This window comes from Drosophila albomicans, chromosome 3 (assembly GCF_009650485.2).
Source record: "Drosophila albomicans strain 15112-1751.03 chromosome 3, ASM965048v2, whole genome shotgun sequence".
Lineage (NCBI taxonomy): Eukaryota > Metazoa > Arthropoda > Insecta > Diptera > Drosophilidae > Drosophila > Drosophila albomicans.
The window spans coordinates 34,662,750-34,679,910 of NC_047629.2; the positions used below are offsets into that span (position 1 = coordinate 34,662,750).

The 17,161-nt window shown below is 38.9% G+C and overlaps 5 protein-coding genes across 5 annotated transcripts in view; 3 read left to right on the forward strand and 2 right to left on the reverse strand.

Moving 5' to 3' along the window:
- Window positions 1-7,993: 7,993 nt before the first annotated feature.
- Window positions 7,994-8,631, reverse strand: LOC117566460 (uncharacterized). Its single transcript, XM_052004212.1, has 2 exons — window positions 8,371-8,631; window positions 7,994-8,313 (listed from the first exon to the last, which is right to left on the reverse strand). Exons 1-2 carry the CDS (start codon window positions 8,594-8,596, stop codon window positions 8,096-8,098), a joined length of 444 nt encoding a protein of 147 aa, XP_051860172.1. The 5' UTR covers window positions 8,597-8,631; the 3' UTR covers window positions 7,994-8,095.
- Window positions 8,632-8,847: 216 nt separating this feature from the next.
- LOC127565427 (uncharacterized) lies at window positions 8,848-9,414 on the forward strand. Its single transcript, XM_052003630.1, has 3 exons — window positions 8,848-8,954; window positions 9,013-9,216; window positions 9,282-9,414. Exons 1-3 carry the CDS (start codon window positions 8,930-8,932, stop codon window positions 9,341-9,343), a joined length of 291 nt encoding a protein of 96 aa, XP_051859590.1. The 5' UTR covers window positions 8,848-8,929; the 3' UTR covers window positions 9,344-9,414.
- Window positions 9,415-9,557: 143 nt separating this feature from the next.
- LOC117569832 (salivary glue protein Sgs-3) lies at window positions 9,558-10,591 on the reverse strand. Its single transcript, XM_034251157.2, has 3 exons — window positions 10,492-10,591; window positions 10,026-10,204; window positions 9,558-9,967 (listed from the first exon to the last, which is right to left on the reverse strand). Exons 1-3 carry the CDS (start codon window positions 10,548-10,550, stop codon window positions 9,558-9,560), a joined length of 648 nt encoding a protein of 215 aa, XP_034107048.1. The 5' UTR covers window positions 10,551-10,591.
- Window positions 10,487-11,012, forward strand: LOC127565428 (uncharacterized). Its single transcript, XM_052003631.1, has 3 exons — window positions 10,487-10,573; window positions 10,634-10,831; window positions 10,886-11,012. The coding sequence occupies exons 1-3, from the start codon at window positions 10,549-10,551 to the stop codon at window positions 10,945-10,947; spliced, it is 285 nt and encodes a 94-aa protein (XP_051859591.1). The 5' UTR covers window positions 10,487-10,548; the 3' UTR covers window positions 10,948-11,012.
- Window positions 11,013-11,858: 846 nt separating this feature from the next.
- The window catches only part of LOC117567606 (uncharacterized), a 40,339-nt gene continuing 35,036 nt past the window's right edge, over window positions 11,859-17,161 (forward strand). Inside the window, exon 1 of the mRNA XM_034247694.2 lies at window positions 11,859-12,579. Within this exon, the coding sequence (XP_034103585.1) occupies window positions 12,135-12,579 (445 nt within the window). The 5' untranslated portion in view covers window positions 11,859-12,134. The remainder of the gene's footprint in view (window positions 12,580-17,161) is intronic.

Genomic DNA, 17,161 nt, shown 5'->3' on the forward strand with positions numbered 1-17,161 from the left:
GCAAGTGCTTTGAATGATAACAAAAGGTGTTGCACTTGCCTGGGGCATGCAGCAGCTCCCGCTGGCTGCACGATTTATGCGATTACATAAACCAGATAGCGGCAAAACACGCAAATAGAGAGAGAGTAAGAGAGAAATAGACAGAGAGATACAGTCTATAGGGGAGAGAGAGTGAGAAAGGTGTGTGTTCCTCGGGCTCATTAAATGTCAATTTTTGGCTCGAAGGACAACAAGCGGTGTCCAGCTGCGCGCGTGTCGCATCGTTAGCAAGTCCTCGAATCCTGCAATCCTGCAATCCTGTAGCCATGTAGTCCTGCAGTCCATTGTCCCTCGTTCGCATGCAGGACAAGTGCGCGGCGGTGTCCTTTGTACACGTCTAAAAGGACTCTAAGAACTGTGCCCAATAATGCGGTCAGCTTTGGTTCATCTGGCGCGCCCGAGTATTTATTATTATATGGTTCGTCCTCGTTTTCGTTTTCGTTCTCCTTCTCGTCGCGTATCCTTTGTTAGTTTGCCTGAATTATTATCCCTTTCGCATATGTTGTTGTCCTTTTGTGTAGTGTCTCAAACGTTAGCCGGCACGCCTTCTTCGCTTCTTGCCTTTTGTTTCTCTCTTCTCCTCATTTGGCCGGGGCGTTCTTGCCTCTTAAGCGTCGCGTTTCTAAAGTTTTTGTTTCGGGGCGTTGTTCGGCCATAAATTGTTTTTGTATTCTTTTTTTGCTTTCTTCGGAATTGGATTTCTTTGGGGTTTCTTTATTGGTTTCACTTTGCGCATCAAATTTCATAATTATCGGGGCGTATGTTGCAACATTGTGCATACACACTGCGAATGAATCTAGAGTCGACAGATGTATCTGTATCTGTATCTGTGTGCCTGCTCCTCTGCACTTGTTCACAAAGATACAAAATCAATTTATTGTGTTTTTTGTGCTGCGGTCAATGTGCTGTCCATTCTCAGTTCCCCCCATTCCCAATCTCATTGTTGTTGCTGTTGCTGTGGTCAGCCAAGTGTTGGACAGCATTATAAATATTTCAACTTACTTCTGCAGCTTATGGCTTTTGGTTTTCGTTTCAGCCAGCCAGCTAAAAGTGTGGCAGGCGGGGGGAAGAGCCTGCGGCATAGGGCAACTGCAGTCCATTGAATTGTTTAAGCATCCGAAAAGCTCAACTTTTGTTTGGCCAAAAATGCTTTGTTTGGCTCTCGTGTAAGTCTCTGTAATGAAAAACTTATTGTCTGAGCATTCTTAATGATACCAGCGCCATAACATCACAATGTTTTCCACTTTTCATTTGGAAAAACAGCAACGTATTATTATTATTCAGACAAAACTTCTCTAAGCACTCACAAAATTTTCAAATATTTATTGTGCTGTCGACAGCTGGACTTTAGCTTAAATAAATTTTATTTTCACACAAAAATATAAGACAATTAACTGACAAAAGATAAATTATATATTAAACAAATGGTGTATTTCTTTTCTTTTGAGAATCAATTGTTTTCTTAACAGTACAATAAAAACAGTTTAATAAAATTGATTATACAAATGTTGTAAAATATCACAATTGAAAAAATAGCTGCAAATATTGTCATTTATTTAAAGAGATATTATATTTTAAATACAATTTGTCCACTTTAAGCTCTTTAAGATTCAAAGGCATTTTAGGAAACCTTTTTTGCAATAAAATACTTACTTAAAATACAAATAAGTTTTATAATTGAACATGTTTAAATTTAAATGCTACTTTAAGTGAATTAATATTATTATTAATATGTCTATACAGTATGTCTTTTTAAATACAACTTAATAATATTAAAAAAACACGCAATTGCTTACTTTAAGTCATTTCCAAATAAAGATTGACTTAGATAGTATCAGCAGCAATTCCACACTTCATTTGCTGCTCATTTCCATCGACTGGATAATCTTTTGCAGCCCGCAGCTTTGTCAACAATTTAAGCTCATAATTTGACATAATTTTTAAAGTGCCTGCCAAAAAATAGTTGATATAAATCGGAAAAGAAAACATGCAACCATCCCTCAAGCAAGCGAGCAAACAAATCGCTTGGCATTTGCACTTTGTGTTTGCCCCGTACAAAAATATTAAAACCCCAAGCACATGATTCGGCAAACACATTTGGAGTGTTGCCCATAGAAGCTAGCGAGCGAGAGAGCGTAGCGAGTCCTGTAACATCGACCACATTGCGGCCAAGTGCCGGTCACATTCGTGGCACCAGCTGTGGTACAACTCCCATCTCTCGTTCTCTTCCCTTACGCTCCCCCGCATAGCATCAGTCTCTCTACCCTGGCAACCCATCACGCGAATGCTCGTAATACAAAACAACCAACTGAATTTCTAATAATAATTTTTAAACAAAAACAAACTTCCTTCCTCCCTTGGTTCTTTTTTGTCATGCCCATGCAGCAGATTCTGCAACATTACAAAAATTACAATGAGCCACGAGTTGTTGTTTTGTAGTTGTTGTTGTTCTTGTTGTTGTTTAGAGAATTCGTTACGAAATTTCACGCCAAAGTCTGTGACGAAATTTTTCAGTTGTGGAGGAAACAGAGGAACAAGTGCAACAGCAACAGCAGCAGCAGCCACAGATCCAGATGACAACCCCCATGGACGACGACGTCGAGGGCGACCCTTCGTGTACCGCAAATGGAAAAGGTTGCAACGCGACACCAAAATGTAGAACTCAACCCCAGAACGTTGCCACTTTTAATCAGCGCCCTGCGCAGCTATTTAAAGAACCAAAAACCGGAGCTGGAGCAGGACTTCAACCCGGCCAGATCCCTTGGCACTTTCATATATAGCGAAATGAAAATTTCTATACTGCGGCGTTAGTTTTTTAAGCGGCAAATGAATGAGTGAGTGAGTGAAAGAATGAATGAATGGGTGTGTGAGTGAACGAAATGAATGCATGAATTCCAAAGCAATTTTGATGTTGACATTGAGTAATGTTGGCATTGGGCCTCCCAGCCCGCCTCCCCTCGATACGGAATGGGTTTTTGTTGGGCTCAGTTTTCGTTGGGTGGTTGTTTGGTTTGGCATTTTCATATCATTTTCGAATATTACATGCGGATTAGCATTTCCTCATTGGGATTGCAGCAAAACGTGCCATCGTTATGCCCAAAACGGGAGCCGGAAGAAGCGCTTCTAAATTTTGTCAGGGGGATAGCCAAGCAAGGATGGGGAGTGTAGCATGTGGGCGCCGTTAAAAAGGGGGTGGCTTACATGCGGACAGCTGAGTTCTGGGTGGATTGCTAACCAACCCAAATGGCTAGGCAAAGTTCCTTTGTTCACTCTTAAAGCAAACTTATTCAACATGCTTTGAGATTCCAAATATTTGCTTTAAAGAATTTCGATACTGACTCATTGGAATGTGAAACCAGTTTTTCAATTGCTTAAAAATATAGAACAATTCCTTTAAATGTCGTTTTAAGAATGTATAAGCCTAATATAAAGATTACAATATAAGATCTAATAAATAGAAATATTAAATATTAATATGATATATTGTCTACGAAAGATAAAAAACTACAAACAAATGTAGTACTTTAATTCATATACCTTTTACTTACATTAAATTGATATTTTAATTTATAAAATATCTTTGTTGTAACTTATGCACTACCTCAACTATCAACGCAAGATCCAAGTGGTAAATCTTAGTAGGCTATTATCTTTTCCTTAACAACTGTATCATGATCTATTTCTTTAAACTGATTCTACCAAATATCTGCAATCTTTTCTTAAAAGTAGATGCTGATTATAAATTGTTTATTAGTTATTGAATTTTTGTAGATTGATTGTAATAAACACAATTCTTGTACTACTTTGTGGGTCGTTTTTCTATAAAGTATCGTGTTAATAAAATGTCCATAAGAAACCCGTTCAATTGAAGCACCTCTAAAAGTTAAAGAATTACATTTTATTTGAGCTTCATTTACGAACATTTTGCTAATATCCTTCCCATTTATTAAAGTTCTATTGTTGTTCTTTAAGCAGTCAGTGGCCTGTAAGAGTCGACCCCTGGATTTGGCAAGCGCAGTTCCACTCAAAGTTGCGCTAGTCAAACCTTAGTGCTTAACAAGTTGATGCAACTTTTCAAGAATTCTTGAAATCAACAGCCTTTCAACAGTCTGCAACTGTGAAGAACTTTTCAATTTTCTTTTCACGCTCACATTTTACAAGCTGCTACATGATTGGGGTCGTCCGGGAGCCTGTCCCTGAGCTCCTGGGTACCATGTGCCTCCACTTGTCCCCTCATCAACCGTCTTGTGTTCCCCTATTATGGCCCTGACTAGTTCGTAACAAGCTGCCAAATTTCACACCCAACTAAATTCAATAGCTGCGCACCTAACTAAAACTTTTAGCACGCGTCGCATCCGAAATATGTCAGAATTATCGGGAGCTACTCTAACTTATTGAGCCTAACCCTTCCCCTTTCTCGTATCCTCAATCAATTCGACTTTGTTTGTAAATTTTATTATTAACCAACAGTTTATTAAAAACGCATTCGAATTGCGACAGATTTGGAATTAGGGTTTGACTCGAGTTGGGATTGAGCTCGATTTTGGTTTTGGGGTCTCTGGTCTCCTTATCAAGATGTCCGACACATGTCAGTGCTGAGTTGGCTGATTACGACTGCTAGATAAATATTAAGCAACTATATAACAGCTTCCTGACTCGTCCCCCCTTTTGGCTTGTCGCCATCGAGTGGGTCGCGAGCGACGTCATCGCATTGTTTGTTTTTGGGGAGCGCTAAAACAGTTTCCTTTTTGTAATTGACTCAACGCCAAAGGGCGTTCATCCCCGTCCCCCTCCCTTGCTTTCCCCCTGCAGCCTCGTAATGAAATTTTTTGCTTTCAAGTGCATGGCAACAGTTACTCTCGGCATTGTTAATGTTGTTGTTTTGGCACGTGGCACGTTGCTACGTGTGGCAAAAGGACAGCACAAGAAATTGATTTAGATTTTAGTTATGTTGTTACTCAACATGCCTGGAAGCCACCATTCTGGCACTCGGCTAGTCGGCGGCTGTCTTCTAATTATTTTTGAGGAACGGAATTGTGCAGTAATTAGAAATAATGATTAGCTCATAAATATATCCTGCTGGCAAGAGATCTGAATTTATGATTACTTGAGGGATGGGGTCTTCAAAGGAAAGTATATTTTTAAAACAATGTTTATTTTTAATTAACCGTAAACAACGAAGAAAAAACTAAAGTATAATAATATGTATAAGAGATAGTTATAAATATATTTTTAATCAATAATAATTATTTAATAACAATTCTAAATTATTTTTAAAATGTATATAAAAGAATAAATTCTCTTAAAATATAAATAAAGTTTGATTTTATTTTGAACGCATTGTTTGTCTGATTATTCTAAGCACTTCGCTCTGAGCATTGAATACGAATAATTAAAATATAGTTTAAAGAACTAAATTTAAAAGCATATAATATTTTTTCATTAGTACTGAATGTCTTTTGTCTTTTGCTATATTATTTTATCTTATTTCTCAATAACTTTGGAGTAATACATTCCACTTCTATTTAATGGCAAGACAAATCAAAACAATTTCGTGTGAAAAATTTTCTTTTATTTAGAAATATATCATAGAGCACACACTGGCTAGAATTGGAGTTGAGAATGCATCAAGTGGACGCCATGACCATAAGAATAATGTAGATGCTAAAGCTGTGCGTGCTGTCTGAAGATGATGAAGCTCCTGGATCTCGTGCTCTCTGTCTCTGCCTATCCCTCTCCATCTCTTACGGACAATTGCAAGTGTATGCTCGTATGTGGCTGGGTTTTATAGTAATGCCAAGTACGTGAAGGATGCACCCAACTTGGCTGTTGATTTCGAAAATAGCGAGCATCTCAAGCTGCCTTAGCTTCATTGCACTAGACAAGATTTATCGTCATACATAACTCAAAGACACTTGTTTACTAGCCCCAAAATACACACATACACTCTTACAACTGAGCAATGTACTGACCCAGTGGACCTAAAACGATATTTTGGCTCACAAACGCGCTTAAACACAGACAAATAGCGAAACGAGACAATCAAATGCACGTACTATGCTCTCAAAATGACTCAAAAACGGATCAACTGCGATCCAATAATAAGAGTTTTGTGCTGGCAAAACGTTTCAAAGAGTAAATAATTTGACTATACAAAATGATCCAATTTTCAAATAAAAATTAATGTTGAGTACTAGTATTTTCCAAACTTGTCTGTTTACCAAAAATCAGTTATTCCTTTGTTTATAATTCAATAGAATTTTGTGTTTCCTCTTTAATTTTAAAAGAAATATTAAATTGTTTCCTTAAAATGCCTTAAAAAATAAATCAAGTGCTAGCTTTATATTTGCGATGCAAAGAATGGTAAAAGCAGAAACTTAAATAAAAACAAAACTTAAATGCTAATGTTTAGCCAACAGAATTTGAAACATTTTCGCAATGCTTGAATAAATCTATTATAACTAAAGCATTTTAGGGGACTTTGATTAAATGAGTAACAAACCAAATTCGGTGCCAAGCACAGCCCCAAATCTAGTTTACAAATAAAAACCGCAAAGCCAAAAACAACAAAACAAGCCACAGCAACAGCAGGAACAGCAACAGCAGCATCAGCAGCAGCAACAAGAAAATCAGTTTTCGCCCCTGCCAAGCCACAAAAACCCCGAGAAAAAGAGTCGGGCAAAAAAGAAAAAAAAAAACAAACGCCCACAGCACAAAAGGGGCAACTAGGGACAGGACAAAGGCTTTTTGTCTGCCATCCAGCATCCACGAATGGGAGAAGATATAGAGAGTGAGGGATGTCGAAATTAGAGTGTGTTGCACATTTTGAATCTCAACTTTGTCTGTGTGTTAAATTTACTTGCTTGAAAATTGAATTCAAAAGCGATTATCAGCACTTAACTGTCAGCGACACGAGGCCAACCTCAAGAGATGGCCAAGAGTTGCCAGCCAGCCATCCAGCCAGCCAGCATTGCTGCAGCAGCAGCAGCAGGCCAAAGGCAGCGCCAATAACCAGCAAAGTCACTTCAACACACACACACATACACATGTCTATAGCTGTAGCTATGGATAAATATGTATCTACACGACGTATATATGTATCTACATCTATAACACTTGGTTGGCTCAAATAAAATTTACACTTACAAGTGGCGCTAAAGTCAAGTGCAATGCTCGCACTCTGCACCGCTCGCCCCTCCTCTTACTCGGCCACAGCCCTTAACTCCACAGCCGTCAGCTGGTCAGACATGGCCAAAGTGTTGCTAGCTGACCAAAGGCGAGGACAGCGTAAGGTTCGGGGAGGGAAAGCAAACGTTGGAGGGAGGGAGGGAGGAGGCTTGTAGCTGCGGCAAATGTGGTCAAGAGTTTTATAAAGTTCATCATCCATGGCCTGGTCCTAAGCATTTTTCAAGTGCAGCGCCAAAAAGATTTTCAATTTCAAATACGAGAGTATTATATAAGCAATTGCAGTTGGAGCAGCCTGTGAAAACCATTTACACAGCTCACTCTGAGGACCATTTCATTATGGCCATTTGCAGCTGACCAACAACGCTAAGTGATGAAACTGGTAATATTAAATATTTCTAGCGCTTTAAATTTCACTTTGCTTACAGTTTAAAGCTTTAAAATTTCCAAAATATTGTGGAGTACTTTAAAAATCTCTTTTGCCTTAAAAAATGCTGTAGAGCATTCAACAGTTTGTATCAATTATTGATGATATTTCTTTCTCTGCCACTCATCTTACTGCACATTCATAAAGTACATAATCATGTTCATGACGTGAGCTCAAGTGGGTTCGGGTTTGGGCTCAATGTGGTGTGAGGATATCGTTGGTCATGGCTATGGATTCGGTTGGGAATGAGGAATGGGGCCTGGGATTGGGGCGTCTGTGTTGTGAAAACTTAAACCGTAACAAGTATTTAAAAAGCACTTCAGCTGGAGCAGCCGAATGAAATGTATTTAAAAGCATATCGAAATTTATTGTTTATTTATATTCCATTGAATTTTGTTTATTCTGATTAATATTCAACCAAGCCCTGTTTCATTATCTTCCGCTTTATGGCGATGGCTTGCGAGTAGTTCTACGTGTGGTTCTACGTGACGTAGACCTACGAGAAGTACGACGAGTCGTCGGTCTACGAGAAGTACTCGATCTTCTGCGAGTGGTGCGACGAGAGGTTCGCCGAGTAGTACAACGAATGCAACGAGGCGTGATCCTGCGTCTCATTTTAGCCAACTCGGCAATGGTATCGCAAGTGAAGCGCCTACCAGGATCTACATAAATTCATAATTAGCTTGTTTGAAATGGAAAGAGGATTCTTCTCAACTTACTTTGACAGTAGAGACGTTGAATTTCGCATTGGGAAAGATTACGCCAGATCCAACGCTCCTCGACCTCTCTGGGACAGTTGTTCCTATGATTAATTTCATCTCGTTGGGGAACATTCCTTGCACAGTCCGTGCAACTCTTGTAGATCTTATCGCAATCGACGCTCTGGGCACTGATCTGTGCACAGCAGATGATCAAGCAGAGGGCAACAATGCTCTGGATATGCATTTTGACTGAGAGTAATCGATAACTGATAAAGAAGTTGCCTCAGAAACTATCTTATATAGTCCAGACACTGCTTTAGAATCAGGTCAACCAACAACAGCTGTTATCAAACAATGGCTATAGTAAGACATACAAAAGTATAGCTGAATTACATAACAATGGATGTAATTCAGCTATACTTTTGTATGTCTTACGATGGCGATGTAAGCCCAATCGACAGCTGTGCATAATAAATAATAATTGAATAACTTCCTCAACCCGATTCTGGACTATAAATACCCGACATTTTGGAAACTTTCAGTTATAGAATACGTCCAGTTCCATCATATAGCAATTATGTCGAAGTTTGTGCTGCTCTTGGGTAAGTTTTATAATAAATATCATATTAATGATCATAATTAAACTTATTTTATTTCTAGTCATCTGCTCCCTGTGTTTGCTGCAAGTCAAATCACAGGCGAATCGCAGGACATGTGAACAACTTACTCGTGTCTGTGAGAGAAATGAAACGAGAATCGGCATTGAAGATTCCGTCACTAAATATTTGAATGCCGAATGTCGCAGAAGAGATGTCAGATGGAAGAATATAACTCGTTGTCAGCTCGAACGCGCTGCTTGCGAATGTAAGTTACAAGCAAATCATACTTAAAATTACTATATAAACTAATCAATATTTCATAATTTACAGTATCTTTGGTGGAATGCGGTCAATTGAGCTGTGCCAACATTGTCAGAGTCCTCCGTCGTTAAACAATGATCTAAACAAATTTGCAAATAAATCAAAATCTGTAAATTGACCAATAAACTACATATATTTGTAACTTTAAATTTTTTAACTTCAGTAAGCTTTTATTCTTCGTCGTTCTCGCAAATTTTAATGGAATGATTTAATTATGCATCAAAAGAATATTAAAGATTGTGACATAGAACATGTTATTTTATGTTTGCAATTAGACTTATTACTTTAAGGAATAGATGGCTTGCGGGTGGATCTACGTGTTGTTATACGCGGCGGAGTTCTGCGAGTGGCTTGACGTGTAGTGGTCCTTTGTGTTGTAGAGGTGGTAGTGGTAGGTCTAGTAGAGGGTCGAAGAGTAGTGCGACGGGTAGTTCGACGAGTTGTATGGCGAGTGGTGCGACGAGTGGTGCGCCGTGTGGTGCGCCGTGTGGTGCGGCGAGTGGGGCGTCGAGTAGTTCGACGAGTTGTGCGGCGAGTTGTTCGGCGAGTGGGGCGACGAGTTGTGCGGCGAGTAGTTCGCCGTGTGGTGCGTCGAGTGGAGCGAGGGGGCTCGCAAGTGATGCAACGAGTCAAACGCCTGCGTTTCATATTAGCCATCTCGGCTATAGCATCACAAGTAAACTGCCTTCCAGGATCTACAAAGATGTATTAATAGCTTCAGTACAATTAAAAAAAGGTCTTATAACCACTTACTTTGACAGTACAGACGTTGCATCTCACATTGTGTGAGATTGCGCCAGATCCAGCGTTTTTCCACTTCTTTCGGGCAGATATTATTTTCTCGTTCATCTATTTGAGGAACAGTTTTCGCATGTTTTGAGCAGCTCTTGTAAATCTCATCGCAATCGATGCTCTGGGCACTAATCTGCACACTGCAGACGATCAAAGAGAATATAAGAATGTTCTGAATATGCATTGCAACTAAGAATGATTGATTGGTGGTATTAAAATGTGCTTTAGAGCGTGCTTTTATAGGCCGGGGAATGCTTAAGAATCAGGTCAGCCATCATCAATTGTTATAAGACTATCTGCACGTTTTATATATACCAAAAATAATCGAATTAAATCCATTGTCGAAAACATGTAAGTCAATTCGACAGCTGTCTTTATAACAATACCTGCAAGTCACTTCCTCAAACCGATTCTAGACTATAAATACCTGGTATATTGGCTGAGAACAGCTACAGAAGTAGTCATATTCCAACCATTCATAATCATGTCGAAATTTGTGCTAATCTTGGGTAAGCCAGACAAAAATGTCTTCTCAGATATCATAAGTAAACTCTGTCATCTATGCACAGTCTTCTGCTCCTTGTGTTTGCTTCAAGTCCAGGCAGATCGCAGGATTTGCGAGCAGCTAACTCGCGTCTGTGAGAGAAATGAGCCGAGGATCGGCATTGAAGATGATGTCACCAAATATTTGAACGTCGAATGCAGAAGAAGAGATGTCAGATGGAAAAACATAACTCGTTGTCAACTGGAACGCGCTGCCTGCGAATGTAAGTTTAAAGTTAATACAAAACAACTTAAATTATACAAACTTTGATTTACAGTATCTTTGGTGGAGTGTGGAGAATTGAGCTGTGCCAATATTGTCAAGGTATTACGACGTTGAATAATTAATAGATCAAATTGTGTAAAATGTGAAAATCAATTAAAATACAGCTGTTAACAACATTAGTCAACTCATTGTGAAATTATTTGAACCAAATCGAGCGCTTCTATTTTTAGTCGAGAATATCATTTTATTGACTCAAGTAATTATTAATACACAAATTATGGAACTTTCCTGAATTTCTGCACTTCTGTTGTTGCTTATCAATCGACTGGCTCTCCAAAAATATCACACATCAACGACAATCACTCTAATTTGCCTAACTTCTGATATAAAATAAAGAAATAGAGTAAATCTAGCTACAGCTCGCACCTTCTATCACTTTGGAGGCAAACACAGCGAATTTTGAGCGCAGGCTGCAGCTGAAAAATGATAGGCTTATCTATCTGTCTGTCTGTAAGAACTCACCACAGTCTAGACTTGCACTCTGCAGCTGCAGGTGTAAGCACTACCACAACTCACCATGGGCAGACAGCTAAGCTTTACGCTGCTCTGCTTAAATCACCACACCACAACAAAAGTAAACAAAACTTTTAGCGTTCTCGCAAGTAAACAAAACTTAATTAGATATAAGAGGCAGAGACTGAGAGCAATAGAAAGAGAGAACGATCTCCATTCATACATACGTAATACTGTACACACAAGTATTGTGTACGGCTGGTTGTCTGTCTGTCTGTTTGCCAGTCGATCTATCTGCTTAAATACACATGTGTGATAATAAAGATTGCGAGCCAAAAACAAAATTTTCTGCGGCTGTCAACATCTACGATACTGCTTAATATTGCTTTTGTTGTTCTTGTTGTTGTACATTTTTCACACACAAACAAATGAAACGTCGCGACGCCGCGTCGTAGTAGCAGTTGCTAAAGCTAAAGCAGTGAAGCAGTGGTTAAAGCAACGATCCAGATAATAAGCCAGTTGCACGTCGAGTCGCAGACGCCCGGTTGACAGTTGTCGAGAGCCGTATCTCAGCATCGTTTTGTATAGAGTATTGAGTTGAGTTGAGTTCAGAGTTGCGTTGAGTTGGAACCAGTCACGTTTCGTCCGTATTTCTGCAAAGGCGCGTACTCCAAACAAATTGGTGATATTGAACAAGTGACGTAGTGATTGATTAAGTGATTCAATGAGTGAGTGAGTGAGTGACCGAACGAGTGCAGCTGTTGCCACCAAGAAATGCTACCACCAACATGTCAAACATAACACTTATGCGTCTCACCAAATTGCAACCGCTCTTCCACATGGTGGGCAACAGCTACGCGGCGCTCGCCTCTGTCGATGTCGCCTTTCAACCAAACATTATTAACAATAACAACAACAACAACTACTACGTAAACTCTAATGGCAACAATGTCGAATACATTGCCAACAACAATCACAGCAACGAAAACTTTTTGGTACTTTTAGAAGAGAATTACAGCTATCGTTCCACATCGACCATTGTCCTAATGGTCGCCGCCTGGGTGCTCCTCATATTGGGCTTTGTTTTCTGCTGCTGTGCCGAGTGCTTTGGCATCAGCGTCTGGCGGGGGAAGAAGCGTGCCAGCATTTCGCTCAGTGGTGTGGAGAGCGGCGCTGCCTCCAGCAACGTCGCTGCCGCCGTCAATGCCGACGAGCTAAGCGACCTTCATGCAGGTGAGTTTTAATGCACGAGAGCTTTTAGTGGGTAACGAAGCGAGCGCAAAAAGCATGGCATACTTTTTGGCGCTGCTGAGAAATGGCGCTGCAAGAGCAACAACAACAAAAACAACGAAGACAATGAAACTTTATCTCATTTGCTTCGCCTTGCACACACACTCGCAGCAGCATGCTTTCTCCCTCCCTTGCGACAATGCAGACATATTTCAAAAACACAAAACGGCAACAATAAGCGAAAAATACAAACACAAAGAAAGTCAACGAAGTGTTAATGCACTTACTTAAAGTGCAACTTAAGTGGATAACATGAAATAGCAAATTAAACAATACTAATATATAAATCTCGCATTTTAAATTTTAAATAATCAATTTTCATTCCTTAATGATTTACAAATTTTAAAATGTACCACTTAAAATTACTTGAAAGTTAACAAGTTATTTTTACAATATCGACAATAGTCAATTTAAAGATTTTCATTACTGTGATCGTTGTCATTATAACTGAGCACAATGTAAATAAATAAAATATTTCATAAATCGAAATTCATTCCCCAATAGCACAGTAGAGTTTTAAACAAAAATATTCACTAAAGAATTATATATTCGTGCAAATTCTGGCAAAAGTTTCGAGTTAAGACTCTCATCAGTTTGCATTGAACAAGTCCAACTATAAATTCCATGGGGAAGCACTTGCCAAATATACGAAATATGTGAGCGGCAAACAAAACTGAAATTTCTCTGGGGTAAGTTAGGGTATACGAGTGCGAGCAGCAGAACACACATTTGTATGGGCTGTCAATGCGTTCAACTGCCACTGCTGAACTACTTTCTAAGCGGGAACTTCGTTTGCAAGCGCTGGGAGACTCATGCAAATGTGTTCTGCAGCGACTGCAATTTGTTTTTGTTGGGTCACCAGCACCAGCTAGAACTGAGAAAAAGGAGGAAGTGTAGGTCGCTGTGTATTTGCCTCATCGATAACATAAAATATTTAGCCATTTTTCGTATCTCGTTTTGGTTTTGTTATTGGCAAATTTGGCATGCGTTTTGACTGAAATTGGCTTTTGGCCAAGTCAACGAGCGTTAGATGCACACGTACAGCCATAGACATCAATTGCCCATATTTTTGGCATCATTTTGAGTTTATGAACGCCTCCCTAAGCAACACTCTCAACACACACCACAAACAATCAAATGCACCATGCAGTTATCGGTTGCAACTTGTGCAATGTGCAATGTGCAGTCTATAGTCTATAGTCTGCATTTGCGCCTCCCCCTAAAATTCTCAAAGATATTGGGTTTCATTAGGCCAATACTCTTGCATAGCATAGCATCGTATCGCATCGCATCGAACTAGTGGCAGAGTGCATTGGCATCAGCAGTCAATGGGTCATTAGACGTTCATATCGATAACACAAAATTTGTTTGCAAATTTATTTGGCCCAATGGCAACAGCTACAGCTACAACTACAGTTGTAGCTAGGGCTATAACCTATCTTTTGGCCAACGGCTGTTGGGATTTCTCTCGAATTGTGGCTTTAAGTGGCTTTCAATTGTTGCATACTTCGTCGGCATGTTGCAGGCTGCAAGCTGGCCTTTTGTGCAACTAAATCGATACATTTTTGTGCATTTGCAAAACTTCCATTCTATTCTGATTTTCTACAAATAAGTTATGTTGCCTTTAAGCCAAAGGTTGGTTTAGGCCATGCCAAGGAGACGAAGCTGATATTGTAATTAAAACTGGTTATGAATGCGTTTAACAATAAATTGTCTGAATTTTTGAATTATTACAGTATCTTAATTGGAATTCATATTCATATGAAGGAGTTTTACAAATTTAGAGCTTATCATTAAGGCACATTCTTGTATCGATTATAAAAAATCGATCTATACTTTTAACATTTATTTAATCGATTACTAACGATTGATAAAGATAACATATTTTAAATCGATTATCAATGATCAATAGAGATAACATACATAAAATCGATTAATAAATCATTTATTAATGATCGATAATAATAACGTACATCAAATCTATTATCAATTATCGATAATTGAAATATTTTCAGCTTATACCCCTTTCTTATCTCTGCAATCGATATCAAGAATCACATTGCCGAACTCGTTTTTAAGATGACCCAAACAATGTTATCGAAACGACAACGGCAAATCATGAAAAGTTATTGTGATGCGGCCATTGCGTTGGCAATATAAACCGTAAACCGTAAGCACTCAGCTGAAAGCTGAGTAAGTAATCGATTTGCTGTCCTCCCATCGCTAACCCCCATCTCTTGGCCATCTCGATGCATGCACTTGAGCGCACTGGCCCATTTCGATAACTGCATGAGACCCGCCTTAGTGTGTCATGCGATAAATTCTTGCACTTTCCGACTTTAGCAAAACCCCAACAAAAACGTGGCCCAAGTTAATAGCCTATAAAGCGAAGTAGAGCGCACTAGAAAGAGACAGATGGCCATAGAGAGAGAGTGAGTGGGAGCGAAACTTTAAGTTGCAGCCATAAAAAATTGCGAAAGTCACAAATGTTTTATGAAACTTTCTCATTTTATTTAGCCTCTTATATATGTATATATATATATATATATTATATATCAGCGCCTTGTGCATCGACTGCAACACAACTCGCTGCTGCACAAGTTTTTAATAAAACTTCTGTGGAGCAATTGCAGCGATACCTATTCCCCCGCTTATCCCTCTCTCGCTCACTCTCTGGTATCAGAGGGGGTATCAACTACAGAGCTCTGCTCAGAAATTCATAACCGCATTTCTCTCAGCTCCTGGCAAACCGAGCAGCAGGCGCAGTTGTACATACCAATTACTTACATATCGACAATATGGCTGAGACAATAACTGAGTGCACCCTCGAGTCTCGCTTCTAGCCCTTGTTCTTGCCTTTCTCTCTCTCTATTTCTATTGGGGCACAGCTGATGCAGCTTTGGCGTATAATAAGTTTTTTGTCTCTCTGCCGCACACACAATGCCAGAAGATTCGCACATAGCAAATGCTGCTATGCTTGCCAAGTGCTTGCTTCTCTTTAGTTTCTCAATTTAATCTATAATTCAGTTGAGCATACCCTACAGATGAACACAAATATTTGGTGAGCTATGATAATCTGCTAAACATTTCTGTTATGCTTAGTCTTGATAATCTTTAAGCTGTATACTAAGTTCTGTTGTTCTTTTACATTTAATTCAAGTTGTAAATAATTCGATAATTATTTCACAATAAATTAAATTTCATAACTGTTATTATAGTTGTATAGTTGTTAAGATTATATTATTGTATTAAGACACATATTCTTGTGATATTATAGATAAATGTGAATTTAAAAAGCTGAAATTTTATTAACACTTCAAACCATCAATGGTCTTTCTGAACTTACTTTCTACTAATTTTCTTTTGTTAAATAGCAAGGCTTCTGAAATTTAATATAAATAAAAGATAATTTTAATACTCAAAACAAAATTAGTTCTCAAATAGTTATAAACATTTTGCACATAAGCATTTTAATTATATTTGAAGAAATATATAAAAAGCAGTGAGAATTAATATGTACAAAAATATTTTATAAAGTAAAAAATATGAGCAAGTATAAAAAACAATCATAACTATTTTATATCCCATCAAGAATAATTGGACATTTGAGACTGCCTTTCAGAAATATTACTCATACCTCTAGGGTATCTAAGATACTTGTGTTCTTTTTCAGCGCGTCTTTTAAATTTGCTTTTCTTTTTATTTATAATGGAAAAATATTCACAGCTTTATTTGCTGTTTATGCGCTTCATTGGACTTGGTTCCCGCTCTCTCTTCGCTTCAGCTCCCTCTCCTGTTCACGCTTGCCACGCTTGTTTATTCGTGTACATCATTTTTTACGGGACACTCATCAGCGTCGGATTGGAGGATTGGCGGAGGATTGGGTGGCGTTAGGTTGAGCGGCTGCTTAGTTAGTCCTTCATGGCACTTTGATTGCTCATTTGGCATTTATTTGATGACGCCAAGAGTCGGCCTTCCATTTCCAGCCCATCTCCCCAGCAAACTCCCAGTCTTAAATTATTCATTCTGCGTGTCTCCTGCGAGGAGCAGCCTGCAGCATCTACAGCTGCTGGAGCTGTCGAGCTGTCGAGCTTTCGAGCTGCTGCTGCCCACGTACAACAGCAACACGCGTTGAGAGAGCATTGCGAATTTTTAAAATATTCATGTCCTGCCGCTGGCATCGTTGGCCAAGTTGCTCGCTGAAAACATCATCGGACCGGGGACTTAACTAAATGTGCGTAATTTTTACCGACAGCGCATTGAAAATATCGCTCACAGCTATCGCTCTATACGTGAGCTTGCAATTTGCTCCAACATAATATTGGATTTGCCGCCTCTTTAGCTCCAAGTTGTGTGTATTCGAATCTTGGAAGTGGCATTCAGGCTAAAAACGATTCAAGCAGCTGGAGAAATTTAAAAATTTAATGTTTATACCTAGCACAAAGTTGAAAATTTTAAAATAAAAGTGCTTGTCTTGATGCCCAATAACTTGTTTAAACAAGAGAACAAAAAGATATTTTCATTT

Excerpts from the sequence above, each read along its gene's own strand:
- LOC117566460 (XM_052004212.1), bottom strand. The coding sequence starts at position 8,596 with ATGCATATCCAGAGCATTGTTGCCCTCTGCTTGATCATCTGCTGTGCA. Across the intron at positions 8,314-8,370 it reads TCAACGTCTCTACTGTCAAA|ATCCTGGTAGGCGCTTCACT; the intron begins GTAAGTTGAGAA and ends GAATTTATGTAG.
- LOC127565427 (XM_052003630.1), top strand. The coding sequence starts at position 8,930 with ATGTCGAAGTTTGTGCTGCTCTTGG. Across the intron at positions 8,955-9,012 it reads GAAGTTTGTGCTGCTCTTGG|TCATCTGCTCCCTGTGTTTG; the intron begins GTAAGTTTTATA and ends TTTTATTTCTAG. Across the intron at positions 9,217-9,281 it reads CGAACGCGCTGCTTGCGAAT|TATCTTTGGTGGAATGCGGT; the intron begins GTAAGTTACAAG and ends CATAATTTACAG.
- LOC127565428 (XM_052003631.1), top strand. The coding sequence starts at position 10,549 with ATGTCGAAATTTGTGCTAATCTTGG. Across the intron at positions 10,574-10,633 it reads GAAATTTGTGCTAATCTTGG|TCTTCTGCTCCTTGTGTTTG; the intron begins GTAAGCCAGACA and ends ATCTATGCACAG. Across the intron at positions 10,832-10,885 it reads GGAACGCGCTGCCTGCGAAT|TATCTTTGGTGGAGTGTGGA; the intron begins GTAAGTTTAAAG and ends TTTGATTTACAG.
- LOC117569832 (XM_034251157.2), bottom strand. The coding sequence starts at position 10,550 with ATGATTATGAATGGTTGGAATATGACTACTTCTGTAGCTGTTCTCAGC. Across the intron at positions 10,205-10,491 it reads GTTCTCAGCCAATATACCAG|TGTGCAGATTAGTGCCCAGA; the intron begins GTATTTATAGTC and ends GATCGTCTGCAG. Across the intron at positions 9,968-10,025 it reads GCAACGTCTGTACTGTCAAA|ATCCTGGAAGGCAGTTTACT; the intron begins GTAAGTGGTTAT and ends ACATCTTTGTAG.